At 30.2% G+C, this 16,306-nt stretch overlaps 2 protein-coding genes across 4 annotated transcripts; one reads left to right on the plus strand and one right to left on the minus strand.

Moving 5' to 3' along the window:
- The first annotated feature begins 102 nt into the window (after positions 1-102).
- LOC130891635 (repetitive organellar protein) lies at positions 103-9,755 on the plus strand. 3 transcript variants are annotated; one of them, XM_057796481.1, is made up of 10 exons: positions 103-174; positions 253-1,421; positions 1,942-2,175; positions 2,236-2,457; positions 3,245-3,448; positions 5,619-5,845; positions 6,106-6,356; positions 7,497-7,741; positions 8,806-8,889; positions 9,584-9,755. In XM_057796481.1, the coding sequence occupies exons 2-10, from the start codon at positions 312-314 to the stop codon at positions 9,653-9,655; spliced, it is 2,649 nt and encodes an 882-aa protein (XP_057652464.1). In that variant the 5' UTR covers positions 103-174; positions 253-311; the 3' UTR covers positions 9,656-9,755. The 3 variants fall into 3 exon arrangements, with proteins under 3 accessions (XP_057652464.1, XP_057652466.1, XP_057652465.1); XM_057796483.1 differs by lacking the exons at positions 8,806-8,889; positions 9,584-9,755 and adding an exon at positions 7,855-7,981; XM_057796482.1 differs by lacking the exons at positions 8,806-8,889; positions 9,584-9,755 and adding an exon at positions 7,855-7,981 and having other exon boundaries at positions 115-1,421.
- A 144-nt stretch (positions 9,756-9,899) lies between these two features.
- Positions 9,900-14,916, minus strand: LOC130891636 (apolipoprotein D). The gene is made up of 3 exons (XM_057796484.1): positions 14,761-14,916; positions 11,947-12,172; positions 9,900-10,275 (listed from the first exon to the last, which is right to left on the minus strand). Exons 1-3 carry the CDS (start codon positions 14,896-14,898, stop codon positions 9,959-9,961), a joined length of 681 nt encoding a protein of 226 aa, XP_057652467.1. The 5' UTR covers positions 14,899-14,916; the 3' UTR covers positions 9,900-9,958.
- Positions 14,917-16,306: the final 1,390 nt, after the last annotated feature.

The following is a 16,306-nucleotide window of genomic DNA, read 5'->3' on the forward strand; positions in this document are numbered from 1 at the left end:
GATATGTTCAGTAACTTCTTCAACAGCATCAAGTTTGTGCTCTTAAATTCAATAATTTTGTTTTTCTAAATGTTGCCGTCTTTCTACTTCGACATTTTTGACAAGTGAGTTGCCAAGGTTCTCTGTCAAATGTTTGTTGACAAAATTTGTTTGGTATATTTGTATATTATTATGGTATGTTATTAAATATTTTTATTCACTACTCTGGATAAAAAACTGAATTTGATTGGAATATAAACGTTACTGTTATAGGTGATGATTTCAAATAAAATAAATAGTTCATTCCATTTAGAAATCGACTGTATTACGTTATGATTGACACAGATGATACTGATGAACTGTTGTTGATTCCACCTGATTTCTTCTCCGTAAAATCAAGTTCAGAACATTCCCAAATAGAAGAACCTTATTATAACGTTGTTGATAATCTCATTAAACAAGTTGGAAATCTTCGAAATAGATTAAAATCCATTGAATCTTGTGACAGTTTCTGTAGCAATTCTTTGGATCGATCTTACGAATGCTTACGAAAAATGGAAAATGGAAAACAAACTTTTAGGAAATACAGTAGTACAGATGATTTATGCACATCTCGTAGTACTGAGAACAGTCCACAAAAACCTCTTGCCAAATTTAAGATAAATTCTTTGCCCAATAGTCCAAATACTGATAGGTATATATTCAAACATTCCAGAGCTTTACATCACATTTCAAATCCTGATAGATGGTCTACAAAAAAAAGTAATAAACTTGATAAAGATGGTCAAGTATTGACTGAAATTGATACATTTTTATCCAAAGTAAAAACTATTCAAAGAATAAATGCTGCCAGAAATTTGGAAATGGATTTTAATGATTATAGTCACGTGAAAACAGGTCAATCACCTCCAATTGAGAAAAAAGAACCTTCCAAATCCAAAACTAGCCAATTTGGAGATACTAATGAAAGTATACATGAATATGAGTCTGATATTTCTCCTAATAAAGTCAAAGAAAGAGAATTAGACAACAAAACATCAATTGATAAAGATTTGGGAGTCAATTTGGATTTTACCCAAGACTCTCTACGATATAACCACATACCTTCTTATACAGATAGTAGTTCAGATTCCACACAAATAACATCTTATAATAGACCACGAGGTAGTGGGAAAGCTAATTTAATGATAAATCCTATCCATTCTAATGCACTCAATGTGCTCAATGTACACAAAAAGTTACTTGAAGATTCTAGTAGAAAAGTGAAGAGCAAAGAAACATATGCAGATCACAAACAAAAAAGTAAAAACACTATTGTAGGAGATAATTTAGGGACCCAATTGAGTTTGATGAATTTGGCTGATATTTGGAATGCAAATAATCACACATTAACCAAAACCCAACTAACCCAGAAGTTACAGGAGGAGAAATACAAACGCCAGGTATTTTCTTACATAATTTGTTTTTCAATTGTGGAATATAAATTTAGATACTGCCAAAAATGTCATTTTGTAAAGTGAGGTATCTTCGGACAGTTTTTTTCTTTTGGATAGGTATCTATGTTAATTATATATTTCAAAAATTGGTTAGATGCATGTACTATTGGTGAATATGATCTTATATGTTTTTTTAATCCTATCTTCTCGAATCACTCTTCTTGGTGTATAAAGTTTTGAATTCAAAAGAATTTAATCATTTCCTTGTAGCGAAAAGGTATAATATAAATAATGCCCCGTACATTTCTGTTTTGTTTGAAAACAAAAAATTATTAAGCTTTCAAAAGACAAAACTTTCTTCAAGACTCATTAGTAGCGATTTGTGGAGATAACTATATCTGCTATAATTGATTGTATATTGCCAAATATTCACAACTGTAATTATTTATTTAGTAAATAAACACTCATTGAAGCTCCCAAACAAATATTAATATTGGAAATGATATTTCAAATTCGATCCTTATAGCACTGTGAAGAAATTATTCAAAACCTTCAAACAAAAAATTTGGAACTTCAACAGAATATGTCAGTTGCTGTTAAAGTGGATGAGGCAAAAAATGTAACAATAAAAAAATATCAAGAGGCGTTAGAAAAGTTAATTTTCAGAATAGAAAAACTTGGTAAAGAAAAGCTAGATCAAGAATTTGAAATAACCAAATTAAAAAGTAAACAAAATGATGATAAAGAAAACTTAACTCAGGTAAAATTTTTTTGATAGATTATAATATATTTCAATCATATTCACCATATTCTGTTTTAGAAAATGTCTTACTATGAAAAAGAAGTTGCAGCACTTCTTAAGGTAGCTCATGGAAACCAAGAAAAAATGGCTACATTGGAACAACGATGTATAGAACTAGAAAAAGAAAATCAAACTTTGTCTAAACAAAAAGAAGTGTTAGAACAAGAATATTTGAAGGAGTGTGATAAGTACAAGCAATTGTCTGATATATTGGCATTAAAAGAGTTGGAATTGAATGAAGTAAGTGTGATTTTGAATTCAAAAATTACATATTACCGGTTTTCTTTACAAAATTCAACAATTTTTTTGATTATGACACATTTTCATTTGGTTCATCTCTAGGAATTCTATTTGTTGAACATTATATATTTCATCATCGTACTACAGAATCTTCTACATTTATTTGGTGTTTGCCCATATAGGTAAATATATATTTCATCATCGTACTACAGAATCTTCTACATTTATTTGGTGTTTGCCCATATAGGTAAATTTTACATATAGGCATACAAAAAATTTATTACTATAATATTTATATAAAACAATTTCATATCAAATTTATTCATGTATAAAATAGGGCAATAAATAACTGAAACTCACATGGAGAAACTTGTGAAAAAAGTATTATTCTAATCATTTTCTTTTATCTAATCAGGTGTTTGGTGAGGTTTTTAGTCACTCTAGCACTCATTTCTTTGGCCGTCTTCCTCTTTCCGTCTCCAGCTCTGTTACTTGGTTTCTCCATTTATTTTTTGGCCTTCTCATGCGTTTTTAAATGGTATTTCCAGCCTCCATGATTTATCTTCCTGATCTGTTTTTATCCATACAATATGATCATACCAACTCAGCTATTTTATTTTTTTCCAGAGTACTTCTTATATTTTCTCAATTAGTTTTTCCCGTCATTCTTCTTGAGGGTTTTATTTCCATTGCTTTTATTTTCGTCTCATCTTTTATATTCCTCGCTCGATTTTCTGTTGCTAATGTTATCTTATCATATATTTTCATTCATTTTTTACTCCTGCAGAATAAAACAACTTTGGCGTCGGCCAGAAATGAAATTTCCCAAAGTAAGCAAGCCATTGAGACATGTCAGGCTGAATTCAATGAAATGAAAAGCGAATTTATGAAAATGGAACATGTCATCGAAGAAGAACGTGCATTAAAAGTGCAATTGAATAATCAAATTGCAGATTTAACTGAAGAAGTACAATCTAACAAGAAGCAACAGGTATGCATCTATTTATGTTGAGTTGTATACTGAAAGCACAATAGAGAAAACGAATATAGATGAATTAAGGGTTGTTTTTGACTGTTTGTATTGTTTAGATTGATTTTGTCAAATTCAGTTTTAATTACTTATTAATAAAGAGTTGAAAATATAAATAATAAAATAAAATACTAGACATGTAATTGACAACAAGTTTAGTACAGGACTTGCTGATTGTGTTTGGATTTGGACTATAAGAAGAAGTAATCATTACATGTTTATGTTCTTCATTTCAGAATTGAAATATGAATTTCTACGATTTAATGTCCACTTTACTTCAAGGTTTAAATTTAATGTTGTATCTACAATTATCATGGCAGACTTCTGACCAAGCCATTTTTTTAGAAAATTTGAATATAATAAATAATTTCTACTGTAGTAAATTTATTTAAATTTACTTTCAACAAAATGGAAAAATTTTTTTCCGTAATGTTAAAAGTCACTAATTTAGTTATGAATTATACTGAAGCTGAAGCTAAACTACGTGAAGCTACAAATGAAAAACCTTGGGGATCCACTATCACATACGAACATTTTCCAGAAGTAATGTCATTGTCGTGGAAAAGGATGCTTCAAGATAAGAAACAACATCGGAAGATTTGCAATTCACTACTCCTATTGAATTATATGATTTGACATCTTTGGAAAACTATACATTCATTGAGAAAGATCAAGGTGTTAATATTAGACAAAGTGAAATGGATTATTGATTTCGTTCAAGATGATGATCATTTGAGGGATAAAAGGAAAAGGCGAAAAAGAATAAAGATAAATTCATTCAATTTTTTATTTTTATAAGACCTTTTGATATGTTTACGCTTCTAAATGTTCTTGATTTTAGGTCTCGTCGAATCGTCAAATTTTTATATGTTTTAAAAAATTATAAAAGATACTAATTTTAATTCAGAAGAGACCTAAAATAATAAATAAAGTTTAGAAGCATAGAGATAAATTCATTGGTATGAGCTTGGATACGTTCGAATCAAGATTTAGTGGTACAGGGCGTGACTCTTGTGAACACCAACCCTACTCCAAAGAGTAAGACGAATGGGATGACACTTCTAATTCTACGAATCGTTATATTATATTAAATAGTGGATTTAGTTTTAACAAGTATAACCCGTTTACATAACCAGCATTTTTTAACAATCAATTTGTTATAACACTTATACAGGGAGATGTTTCATTACTTCCAAGCAGCATAATATGGTTTCCTTAATTTTTATCCATAGTTTTCCACGTTTCTGGTATCTTTATTGCCTTTCTTACCTATTACTTCTGTTTTGGTTGCCATTTTTTCTCAATTACTTCTAAGTTTTGTAATGTTGTTATCAGTTTCTTTATTTGATCTATTCATTTTTTCTTTGATATCTCAAATGATTCCAGCATCTCATCATTTTTTTAAATCTATTACCTAAAAATTTTCAAAAAACTTATTTATTGGCATATATTAACTAAGAAAAGTCGCGAATAATTTTATAAACTATATAAAAAAATTTTTTTTGCACATTGAAATTCGGTACCTGAGTAAACAGGGTGTTTTCATTATTAATGGAAATGTTATGGTTAAGAATATTAAGATTCAATCGAAATTACTTAGATAAATGTGCCTAATACCCACTCTGAAAATATGTCGTAATCTTGTCATACTTAGTGGGAAGTGCAATTATTGTACATTCCATTAAGTTATGTTGAATTAACGTTTTTGGTTATAAACTAGCACATGTATTGTTTGACCCTTCCTAAAATCTGAGATAAAGTCACTTGCTCTTTCGGTTATAGCCATAATATTATTAAGTAGAGTGTATCCTACCAACATTCTATCCCATCTCCATATTATCTACATCACACTAAGAAGGCTATATTCTGTAAAGAATAATATGATTCCTGCTTTTTTGCTATTGTGTAGTCACTCATACTGTATATCTGGAACCGAATACTAGTTAATCTTGTGCTATTAATCTATTCTCACTCATATGTTTGTATCATTTCATTCAAACTTTGAACCAGAGTCAAGCATTTTGTATTTTTATTTTGTTTTTTTGCAATACTCCATTTCTATTTTTTTAGTTCCATTAGTCTTGCTTTGTGCTCTTCTACTAAGAAATCATAAACACTGTAAAATTTTCAGAATCTTTTGCAAGAAGAATTAGCGAAAAGCAAGAAACAAGTGGAAACCAATAAAGTAGAATTAAGGAATTTCTATCAGGGCCAAGTGGAACTTCTGGTACAAAGTAAACTGAAAGAATTTCAGTGTCAACTAGATGAAACTGAAAATAAATTTAAGGAAGAAATTAAGAAAAGAGAAATGGCAATTGCAAAATCCGCTGCAACACACATACAACAAATATCAGAAAAGTAAGATTTTTATTGTATATAGGAAAATTCAGATATTATTAAAAGGCTTTTGAAACTACATTTTCACATTATCCAAAAATTTCATACACTAGGCTAGTGATTCTTTTATTTGCAATCCCTGTCAAGTGACATTATAAAAGTTAACACTTCCCTTAAACCAAAACCCATTATGTTAACATGTCCACTACCATTTGTACCTTTGCTCGATTTTTCCTTGCACTTTTTGAAATATGTTAAAACATACTGTTGAATATATTCAGGTATTCTTTGGAAATAGAACTAATTGAAAAGAAACATAAGGAGGAAACGAAACTATACCAAATACAGATTATGCAACAAAAACAACTGGTGGAAAGTCTACAAAATAAGTTAGATCAGTTCCAAGAGAAGAGAATAGAAATTGCAAAACAGCTGCAAAAAGTTATGGAATCCCAGTGGAACGAAGCTCTAAAGATTATTACGAGTGGAAGGTCTACTGGATCTATGGACGAATCAGCATTTGCCACAATAGGTAATGGTTTTTTTATTCAACTTAAATACAACTTATCCAAGAACAAGATTAACAAGCAGTACTTTTGTATTATAATCCTGAAATAAATTGTTTTAACAAGTTTGACCTCTTAGTGTAATCTCAGTTTGGTTCTTTCTTGATTACACTACATAACATACACTGTGCTATAATTTTAACCATAGGCTTAATTTTTTTGATTCTTCTCATTATGCTTCGAAATCCTCATAGTTGTGAAGTGGTTCTTCATGCTTTTTTGCAAAATTTCTTGCTTTGTCTGCAACTGTTTGCATCACAGTTCGAGGTCACTGTTTTTCATATACTAACGAGCATCACCAATACCCCTCAATGCCCTGTTTTGGAATGTTTGTATTATTTCAATATAGCTTGAGTAAGGACACCCCCAAAGTTGTAAACTATATATGCATATATATTTTAGAATGCTTCAATTGTTTCAAATTGATAGTTCAGAGTTTCTACCTCATACCCAATATAGTTTTTTATATCAAAGATTCAGCTCTTTTCTTTTCTTCTTGTCATGTTCTTTTCTTCATAGCTTCACACTTATGTCTGTTTCCAGATACTTGGCTGCTTTGAGTGTAGCATAATATGATTCTTATAGTTATCAACGTCTCACCATTGTGTTTATTTGTAAAATTTACACCCTTATGCGCTTTGTTCAGTACTTTGTTAGACTAAAACATGCATTGCTTTTCTTGTTAGAATTTTTTTTGTTGATAGATCATAAACTAGTGATTTTTATGATTGATATTCTCATATTAGTTGTATGTCTTTAGTGATTTACATATTTATTTTTACTAGAACTCCTGCTTCTTCTGTTTCCTTTGATTAAAATGTATTTTTCAAATAATTATGCTTTACTCCTGACGGATTGTAACCTTTGTTCCATTTTCTTTTGTATTTTTATATTGTGAGCTTTTGGTCCTTTCTACAAAAAGTGGCAGTATCTCTCCTGGTAATGAGAATAAAGTTTTTCTTCTTAATTATTATTCTCAACAAAAAATTGATACTAGTGTGGCTTATTGTGTTTTCTCTATCAGGTTTATGTTTTTTGTCTTCTTTAGGAAATTTCTCTTGAGATTAGTATTTTTCTAACTTCTTTTGTATCATTTTTTTCAACAGATCAACTCAATAATTTAAAAACCAAATCGTACAATAACCTAGAAGATGTTCTTTCACAACATGACGAAGATCAATTAGATAGTTGTAGGAGACAGAATAATAAAGAAGAAACTAGATCTTCTAACGACAAAAGTGAAAAGCTGGATTTTCACCGGTTTTTACCTGAAAATGATACACCTGTTTCAAGTCGATTTCCACTGAATAGACCATTGAGTGGATCCGAGTTTCAACATTTTTTGAGTCTGGTATGTATAATTTCATTATTCGATGTCCTTACTTAATTTGATTCTTTTTGGAATACAGGAGAGGAATCTAATTATTTCTAAATATAAATAAAAAATGACATTTTCTTCTTTAGGGATTGAGTTACGCTTTCTTGATACTAAGTCAACTACCAAGAGTTTTAAAGAAGCTACTATTAACAATATAATCAAATATCTTGTACTTATTGAACAGAAAAAATAAACATGTGATGCCATTGGCGATTTTAGTGTTTAAATATTAAATTAAATAAAATGGAGAATTTTTTTCCTGATAAGTTTAGTGATCGGATCACATGAACTTGAAGAGATTATTTTTGATTATTAAAATTAAAACACTCCACTTAACTCGTTCTGTATGTCGATTATGGTACAAATTAAAAAACCCACAAAACAATTGATCATTTAGTGGGCACTCAAAGATATTTTAGTAGTATTTTGTATAATCGTTTTATGACATGTTATATGATTATATGTATAAAAATATAAACGTTTTCATAGTCAGGGTTATATAAAATCGAACACGAAAGTGTACTCTGTTCAATATATATTATTGTGAGCTTTCCACTCATGTATTTATCATCGGGACTGAAATTATAGTAAAAGTATAACATAAAAAATTATATGTATTAAAGTATTAGATAACTTGAAATTCTGACTAACCATGGATTTTTTCTTGATATTCCTGTACATTAGACGAGGATGAAATTAGCAACCCTTGCTTTATTTCATAACAAAACTGTTTTTCAAGATGAAGTTTTATGAAATAAAAATATAATTTAAAATCCTTGTTTTATATATAAATATTTTTTATTCTTAAATTTTTTTCCCAAAACCAATAGTAGTACGGCAGCTACGGGGGGTTCCGTAGCCGTTCATACTCCCCTCAGTTTTAGAGCATTTTCTTATGTTTTTTTTATGCGTAGAATCGATTTTTCGGGGATGCCGAGTCGAAATCTATCGATAAATCCATGAACTCGTTAATGTGTAACTATTATTTCCATCAATAACTTAGCGTGTAAGAGGTTGAACAATGTTTTTTCCTTCAGTTATTGAACAAACCACCTGGTGATTTTCATCATGAGACCAAAGAAACCGAAACTATAGATTTTAGCAAGTTACAGTATTTTCAAGTAAGTATAAAATTATAATTTTGCCATAGTATATCAACATATAAACTTACTAAACAGGTTTGATTTTGATATTTATGTGAAAATAATTAATATTTATAACTCATAACTATTAAAAATAGATCAATAGCTAGACCTACACAAGGGGATTTTAGAACGATCTGTCTCTCCACCTAGATCTGTCATTCTATCTTACAGATCTGATCTGTCACTGACCAAAACCGTCATTAACTAACATAAAGATCTAGTTGTATTTCGGACTGCCAGATCTGATGGGTGAGATGAAGTATCCGTTAGTTAATGGTAAAATCCGTCGGATCTCGAGAGGTCTGGATGGCAGATCAGATATTTTATAGTTGTTTAAATTCCTGACGGAAGGAAGGACATATCGTAACGACAGTGGTGTTAAAATTTTGAAAATGAGGAAGGAAAATAGAGTGGCCTTATTACGTTTGTGCATTTTAGAAATACTCACTAACGGAACGATAATTCTAGAGTAGAAAAGACAGATCTAGGTAAATACCACAGTCATGATCGTTCACCGATCTTGATTGTAGTTGCGCATTAACGAGAAAAAAATTTACTCTAATCTCAATAAGGAGATAATCAAAAGATAAAGCCAGAAAGTGTATTTTATATTCTTTTTTATGTACAGTTTCTCATATTGGTTCAACTATAGAAAAATTATATTTTTTAGGACCAAGAAGATGGAAAGTTAAACCAAAAAGGACAGAAAGATCGTAAAGGTCCTAAACCACCGTGGAAATAGAGTTATACACTCAAATGATTTATTTATTAGAAAGAAATTTATTTTATATTAATTAAAGAATACATTTTTTTTATTTTTAATAAAATATATATATGCGTATTATATACAGCTCATATTTTTTGTATTTTGACCCAGCTTGAGAAGAAATAAGTATATTTTGTTAAAAAAAATATTAATAATATTCAAAATCATAAAAAATATTTCCATACAAATTACTAAATGCAAAATTTCAGCAGAAAATAAATTCTATTTTGTAGTAAATATACAAATTTAATGTGGAAATTACAATAAGCATTCTTTCCTTTATTCCCCATGGTGATGTTTCATAGGATGTCTTCTAGAAGACATTATAGGTCTGTCTACCAACAACGATGGTGGTATATCAATAAACGTAGAATTACAATCGTTTTGTTGCATGTCAAACATGTAAGATAAATCAATATCGTATCTTGGAAGTTTATCTCTAAGATATGATACAACATTATTTCCTAATATCGGTTCTCTGCTCATTATAAAACTTGATAGATATCTAGGTACTTTAGATTTTTCAGCGCAATGAAGGAGTAGAGCCCACGATGTGTAGTCTGAGTCTAAAACATACGTATTGTAGACCCCTTCATCTAAAAATGAACGAATTAGAAAATTTATTAAATTCAATATAAGTTGAATTTTTTAAAATAACAATTCAAATTTGTGGAAATATTGAATGCAAAAATCCATTTCTTTATAATATTAAATTCAATACACTTTTGGAAGTAAAGTTTTCTATATTATAACATCTGTCAAAAATATTGTGATATTTGCTAAAATCGATAAAAAAACGGGTACAAGTTTAAATATAAAATCGATAATACAAACCCAAAAATATATTAAGTTTAGGTAGTTAGTTCTCTCCGATCCCTAACATTGTAAGGACATACTCTAATATAAATATAATCTTTCAATTGATAACGTATTTAGTTTTTTTTCATAAATACTCGGTTACCTAATCCATAATCCCAACAAGATTCATTTAATAAAATCGCTACAGCAAATCCAAAATCCCCTAATTGGGAATTGTTTAGATTAAAATTAGAAAATGTAAAGCCTTCCGACGGAGACAGTAATAATTTGAATAAATTCATCAATCCATGTGAAAAATCAATTGAAACATATGGGATCTACAATGATCATGATATAAACACACATGTTTGGGAAAAGATAAGGTTTTAGTGGGAAATGGGATGGAGTTGAATACATGGCTTAAGATAAAAGAAGCAATAAAATATTGTTTTGCTGTCAGACGTGACTTGAACTGTATCCTACTGACTGCACCAATTATATATTTTACTTTCGAAAATTTATTTTTAAAAAGCTTAATCAGTCACCAACAGACTGATTATCACTGTGTATTACCGTTCTAGAAGACCTTGGACGCCCAGATTTTGATTAATCCAATGTTGATCCGATACCTTCAAAATTAACGACTTGTTAAAGACATGCACACACAACATATGTTCCCGAGAAACGGTACCTGCATTCACGCAATAAGCAACTTTAAGATAAACTTTTTTTTGAAACACCTTGTACTGTGGAAAAATATACAAGATGAAAGTATTTCCAATACTTCTTACATTCTATTAAATATTACAAAAATTTCATGGGTCTTGACCAACTTATTTTCTTGAGTAATCCCCTTGATGCCCCTAGCTCATGGAATCTGTGGAAATTTGGTGAATCCTCCCGATTCTACTTCCTGAATGTACAACTTGAAACTCAGTTGAGGGCTGCAACCATCCTGGCTTTCAGAAGATAAGCCACCAGTTCTTTAATATTATATCTAAGTCTGGATTGTTTTTTATTTATAATTGCTTCTTATTCGTTGTACTCTCTGGGGTAATGTGAATTTGACTACTTTTTAATACATTTATTATTTGCCGGTGGCATCAAATTTAATATTAATTGTTCACCTCATCTAAGTACCAGTTTTCATATACCGAATACCACTTCCAGAGGAAGATTCTCCAGCCGGGGAAGTGAAGTTATATAAGTAAGAACAATATGGAAAAGAAGAAAATTTAATAGATATAAATGATAGTAACTAACTCAAGGACTTCTATTGAAAAAAGGATCAAATAACGATGAAGGAAGTTTCTAATTGTATAAACAAACTGAATCAAAAGATAATATCATCAAGTTATTATTTGCAACTGATTCTAAAAAAATTGTACCACACAAGTAAAAATCTACTTTTTATATTTAGGAATAATTTCTTATAAAAACGAATTTAAAGTTCAAAATTTTTTACTTACAAGTGTCTTCTGAATGAATCCAATGAGCTGGTACTTCCGGATTAGGCATAATCCAAGATATATTGCCTATCAGTATCTCATTTATAGGATCATCTACAAAACTATAAGTGAAATTCATATTAATATTCTCGAATGTAGACATGGTGAATTCTGCCCTCATACATCGATAAGAAAGAGCTTCTTCCGAGCTTGCATAATATTCGATTACGTACCAATCACCCAGCATCTGCAAATTGAAGCATGTTACTTTCGAATGATTCGAATTGAAAGACATAATTCCAATTTGTTAAGCCAAATACATGACACTGTATCATTAAAAATTATAATATTTAAAAACCAAAACCAGTTTAGAGATTGAACGACAGATCATGGGAGGGTTTTGGGTGTTCAACCCCCCCCCCCCGAAATAAGCAAAATATTACCTAATAATATACCGAAACAATACGAGGAGTGAAGAGAGTTAAATTATTACATTTGAATTTATATATATATAGTAGCGCCTAGCACCATTTTTTGAAAGAGGCACACGCAGCTGCACCTAAACTAGTGGTCGTTGCGCACAGTAACGCCATTTCTAATCGAGTAGCCGAAATATTTTTTATTGTATGGAAACTTTGCGATGTTTCTTGATTATTGACCACGCACCTCGGCTGCTATATAAGTGACGCGTGACCGCTTACTGTTCCATGCAAACTCAAAGCAAATAGAAGTGAAAAGTAGTGAACGAAAAGTGAAGAGAATTAAGTGTACCGTGTAATTGAGTAATTTTTGTGCAGTGTTATTCGGTGACCGTGTTAAGGATAGATATGTGAATCATTATTACTCTCGAAAAATGGAGGGAAAAAATAGGAAGTGTGCAACAGATCATCTGTAATGTGTATTGGACGTTCTATATAGAGATGAATGTATTTTTATATATACTTTATAAGACCTAACCTAACTTAAATATGGGTTAGAATACAATCATATATGTAATACTCCTATATGGACAGTTCTTATGGGAAAAACGTCTCTAAATTACGGTGCTGACAGTATTCATTGTCTCTCTCGCTGGAGGCACTTTATACTACGTATGCTTTAAGTGCATAAAAGATGCGCAGAATTAACTGTAGCGCTCGGACGAGAGAGAGAACGATACACTATTTGCTTCACCTAGTCAGACCACCTTCCACTAGAAACTGTTCATATAGTGTAAGTGGCAGTTGTTTGTAATTGATGAATAAATAGCATATGCAGTCTTGGATTTTGTTCTTTAATATTCCCCTATAACTGTTTGTACCCTCCTACATTCTCTCTTTTTTTCCGTTTTTAAGCATTTTGACCAGAATTAGTGTATGTTACGTGTTATTCCACGGTAGTTGTTGCATTCTTCCTTGTGAATTTTTTTCGGATTGGTATGACTAATGCCTTTTTCCAATTTTCGCTATACTTATGTCAGTTAATTGTTGTCTCCATGTTTTAAAATTTCTATAGGAATATTATTGTCTCCTATACTCTTATTATTCTTCATATGTTTTAAGCATTCTGTCACTTCCTCTTTTGTTGGTATTATTATAGCTAGATTCTTACTAGGTTCTTACTCACTATCATTCCTCAATTTTTCAAAATACTGTGCTTCTTCTTTTAGCATTTCTTTATTTTTATAAGGTTCTTCAATTTTTAATAATTCCCTCCAAAAGTAAATTCTTGTTCTTTCTTCACATCTGTTTAACATCTTTTCTCGTTCTATTATATTCCTTTTTATTTTTTCCACTATTTTATTTTATTACTTTTTGTCTAGTTTTATCTCTTTTTACCAGAGTCCGTTTACATTGTTTATCAAACCACTTACCATGTTTCTTTTCCTTGTGGCTTCCTAGTATTTTGTAAAATGTTGATGTGTATATATTTGGTAGATAATGAACAAGAAACATATAAACATACACGTGTTAATTCCAAAATTTTTATCGTCGCAAACCAATTTTTTTCACTATTAAATTGATAACCCATTAGTCTTAGTTTTATCTTGGTAACTTCAAAGGAAAAGAACTACTGTGTATATATACATATAATCACCCAAATGTTAGAAATCAATTATTTTATATACTTGTATAATTGTCATCACTAAAGGCTGCTTGACATAATGCAATACAACGTGCAAGAAACTGTATGCAAGTCTCTGTAAACAGTGAAAGTAAACAAATTCCTAACCTCAAAATGTATCTAATATTTTGTACCTAGTTTAACAATGAAGTAAGTGTTACGAAAGCCAGTTGATCTGTTAAGCCAAAAGTAACTAGATTGCAGCTTGCACGCAATAAAAATGACACAAAACCGATAATGTCAGGATCTTGCATTAGGAAAGCCTACTTATGTCCGGCTTTATCCGGACGTCTGGCAACGCTAGACCCACCATATCAAAGAGAGAACTCAATATGAAATCAATTGAATCATTTGCAAGAGGAAAGCTATAATTTTATGTGGCCCGCCTGTGGATCTTGACAAGAAAAATGTGAAACCACTGTTGTAAACAGTATGGGATATTGTAAAATACAATACAAAATCTATATCAGCAATTTTTTAGAGAAAGAAATAACGAGAAATTGTTATTTCTAATGCAAAGTTGAGCAGAAATTTTTCGTTTGTTAACCAAGGTCCTAAAATAATATTATATATAGTTGCCTGCGTTTTATTACATCGTTGTATAATTAGAGTATCAGTAAATCCAGTTAATTTTTAGAAAAAGTACCCAGTGGTTAGCTAAAATTTCTTTTATTTGGATTGTTTTATTCTCTGTACCTCTCAAATACAATTTAATGATAAAATGATAATTACCTCTTGTAAATCAAAGTTTCTTATAGCTCTAACTTCCGGACATTTTGTTTTATCTTCAGGTCTATTTCTTCTTGCAAATGCGGTTTTTATCGTAACGATAACAAACAGTGAAAACAAAATTATTAGAAATTTGACCATTTTGAAAGATTATATGAATAAACTGGACTCTCTCGTCGTTTCCCTTCATGTCGTATTTTTGTTATCATCTGTGGTGGGCGACTATCTAAATATTTGTCCATTATTGCTCATATTTTGAATAAATAACTTAATTTACTACGGAATATCTATCGATGTTATTATGGTTTATTTGGAAATTAATAGAACAAACAAGCGATTGGTTATTCTTTAAGTAGTAATTACAAATAACAATCGAATATTTCTCTAATAGCGACAAAAAAATTTATGTATACACCTTTATATATTTTTTTTATTTTTTTCGTAATAAATTCTTTATGGCAAAATTGACTATTTGTCTAGTTTTGGAGATGTACATAATAAGTCATCTCCACTATCTGAAATTAACTTTCAAATGAAAATTATTCAAGTGATTACCTTCAGTAACGATAATGGAGGGTTTGCTTTGAAGAAAAATTGTAGCTATCCATCTATGAAATCTATGAACGATATACTTTTACAAAGAGTTGCTTTGAAATTTCAAGTGGATACTTTAATAGCAAAGCTCAATAGTTGTCAAAATGACATTTTTACAGCAAAAAGCGTTTTATGTTATATGCTTTGTTAATTTACACTGAATTTTTTCATCCATAAACTCTCTCCCGGGGATAACAATTCCAGCAGGACATTTTATATTCATTTCTTAGCCACCAATTAATGGTCTAGGATTAGGCCCCTTGTCCATATTTTAACTGTTCTTACATTTAAATATCGCAATCCTTTCAAATGTATTCAACAATTTAGTATTGAATACATTTAACAATCGACTCGATTTTTCGTTCCATCCATATTTTAGATGACCTATGTGCTCTTTAAACCGGACATTAACGGATCTCTTAGTCTGCCCAACAAACTTCCCGTCATAATCATTATAGCTAATTTCATAGATATCACTCTTTTCCAAATCTGATATTTTATCCTTACGATTACCAGAATACTTTTCGGAAATTTCAATATAAAAATAGCTTATTGGTATTAAACTTTAATGCAAAATCTGTGCCATTGAGGAAATTGTTGATAGCTCCTCAATAACAATTATTAAACTTCTAGAATCTATTATATAACGGAATGAATATTATGGAGGCATTAACGCACGAAATAATTTTTAAAAATCAAAGATTCTTGTAGATCAGGTTTATAATTTGGAATTTTCACCGAAAATTGAACACGAAGTTCGGAAACTGATTAAAATTTCGTTCTGAGTTAGCATCCCTTAAACACATCTCAAGCCTTCGATAAGGTCTGACATTTGGGACTACTATTTAAACTCAAAAAAATCTGCAATATGACATATTTGACGAACGGAAGTATTACTTAACGAACGAACACTTTTTAATTGAACACCAAAATGCGAGCACAAAACTACAAACAA

This window comes from Diorhabda carinulata, chromosome 3, assembly GCF_026250575.1.
Source record: "Diorhabda carinulata isolate Delta chromosome 3, icDioCari1.1, whole genome shotgun sequence".
In the NCBI taxonomy this organism is placed as follows: Eukaryota; Metazoa; Arthropoda; class Insecta; order Coleoptera; family Chrysomelidae; genus Diorhabda; species Diorhabda carinulata.

Excerpts from the sequence above, each read along its gene's own strand:
- LOC130891635 (XM_057796481.1), top strand. The coding sequence starts at position 312 with ATGATTGACACAGATGATACTGATGAACTGTTGTTGATTCCACCTGAT. Across the intron at positions 1,422-1,941 it reads AGGAGAAATACAAACGCCAG|CACTGTGAAGAAATTATTCA; the intron begins GTATTTTCTTAC and ends CGATCCTTATAG. Across the intron at positions 7,742-8,805 it reads TTCAACATTTTTTGAGTCTG|TTATTGAACAAACCACCTGG; the intron begins GTATGTATAATT and ends TTTTTCCTTCAG.
- LOC130891636 (XM_057796484.1), bottom strand. The coding sequence starts at position 14,898 with ATGGTCAAATTTCTAATAATTTTGTTTTCACTGTTTGTTATCGTTACG. Across the intron at positions 12,173-14,760 it reads GAAACTTTGATTTACAAGAG|ATGCTGGGTGATTGGTACGT; the intron begins GTAATTATCATT and ends TTCAATTTGCAG. Across the intron at positions 10,276-11,946 it reads GATTCATTCAGAAGACACTT|ATGAAGGGGTCTACAATACG; the intron begins GTAAGTAAAAAA and ends GTTCATTTTTAG.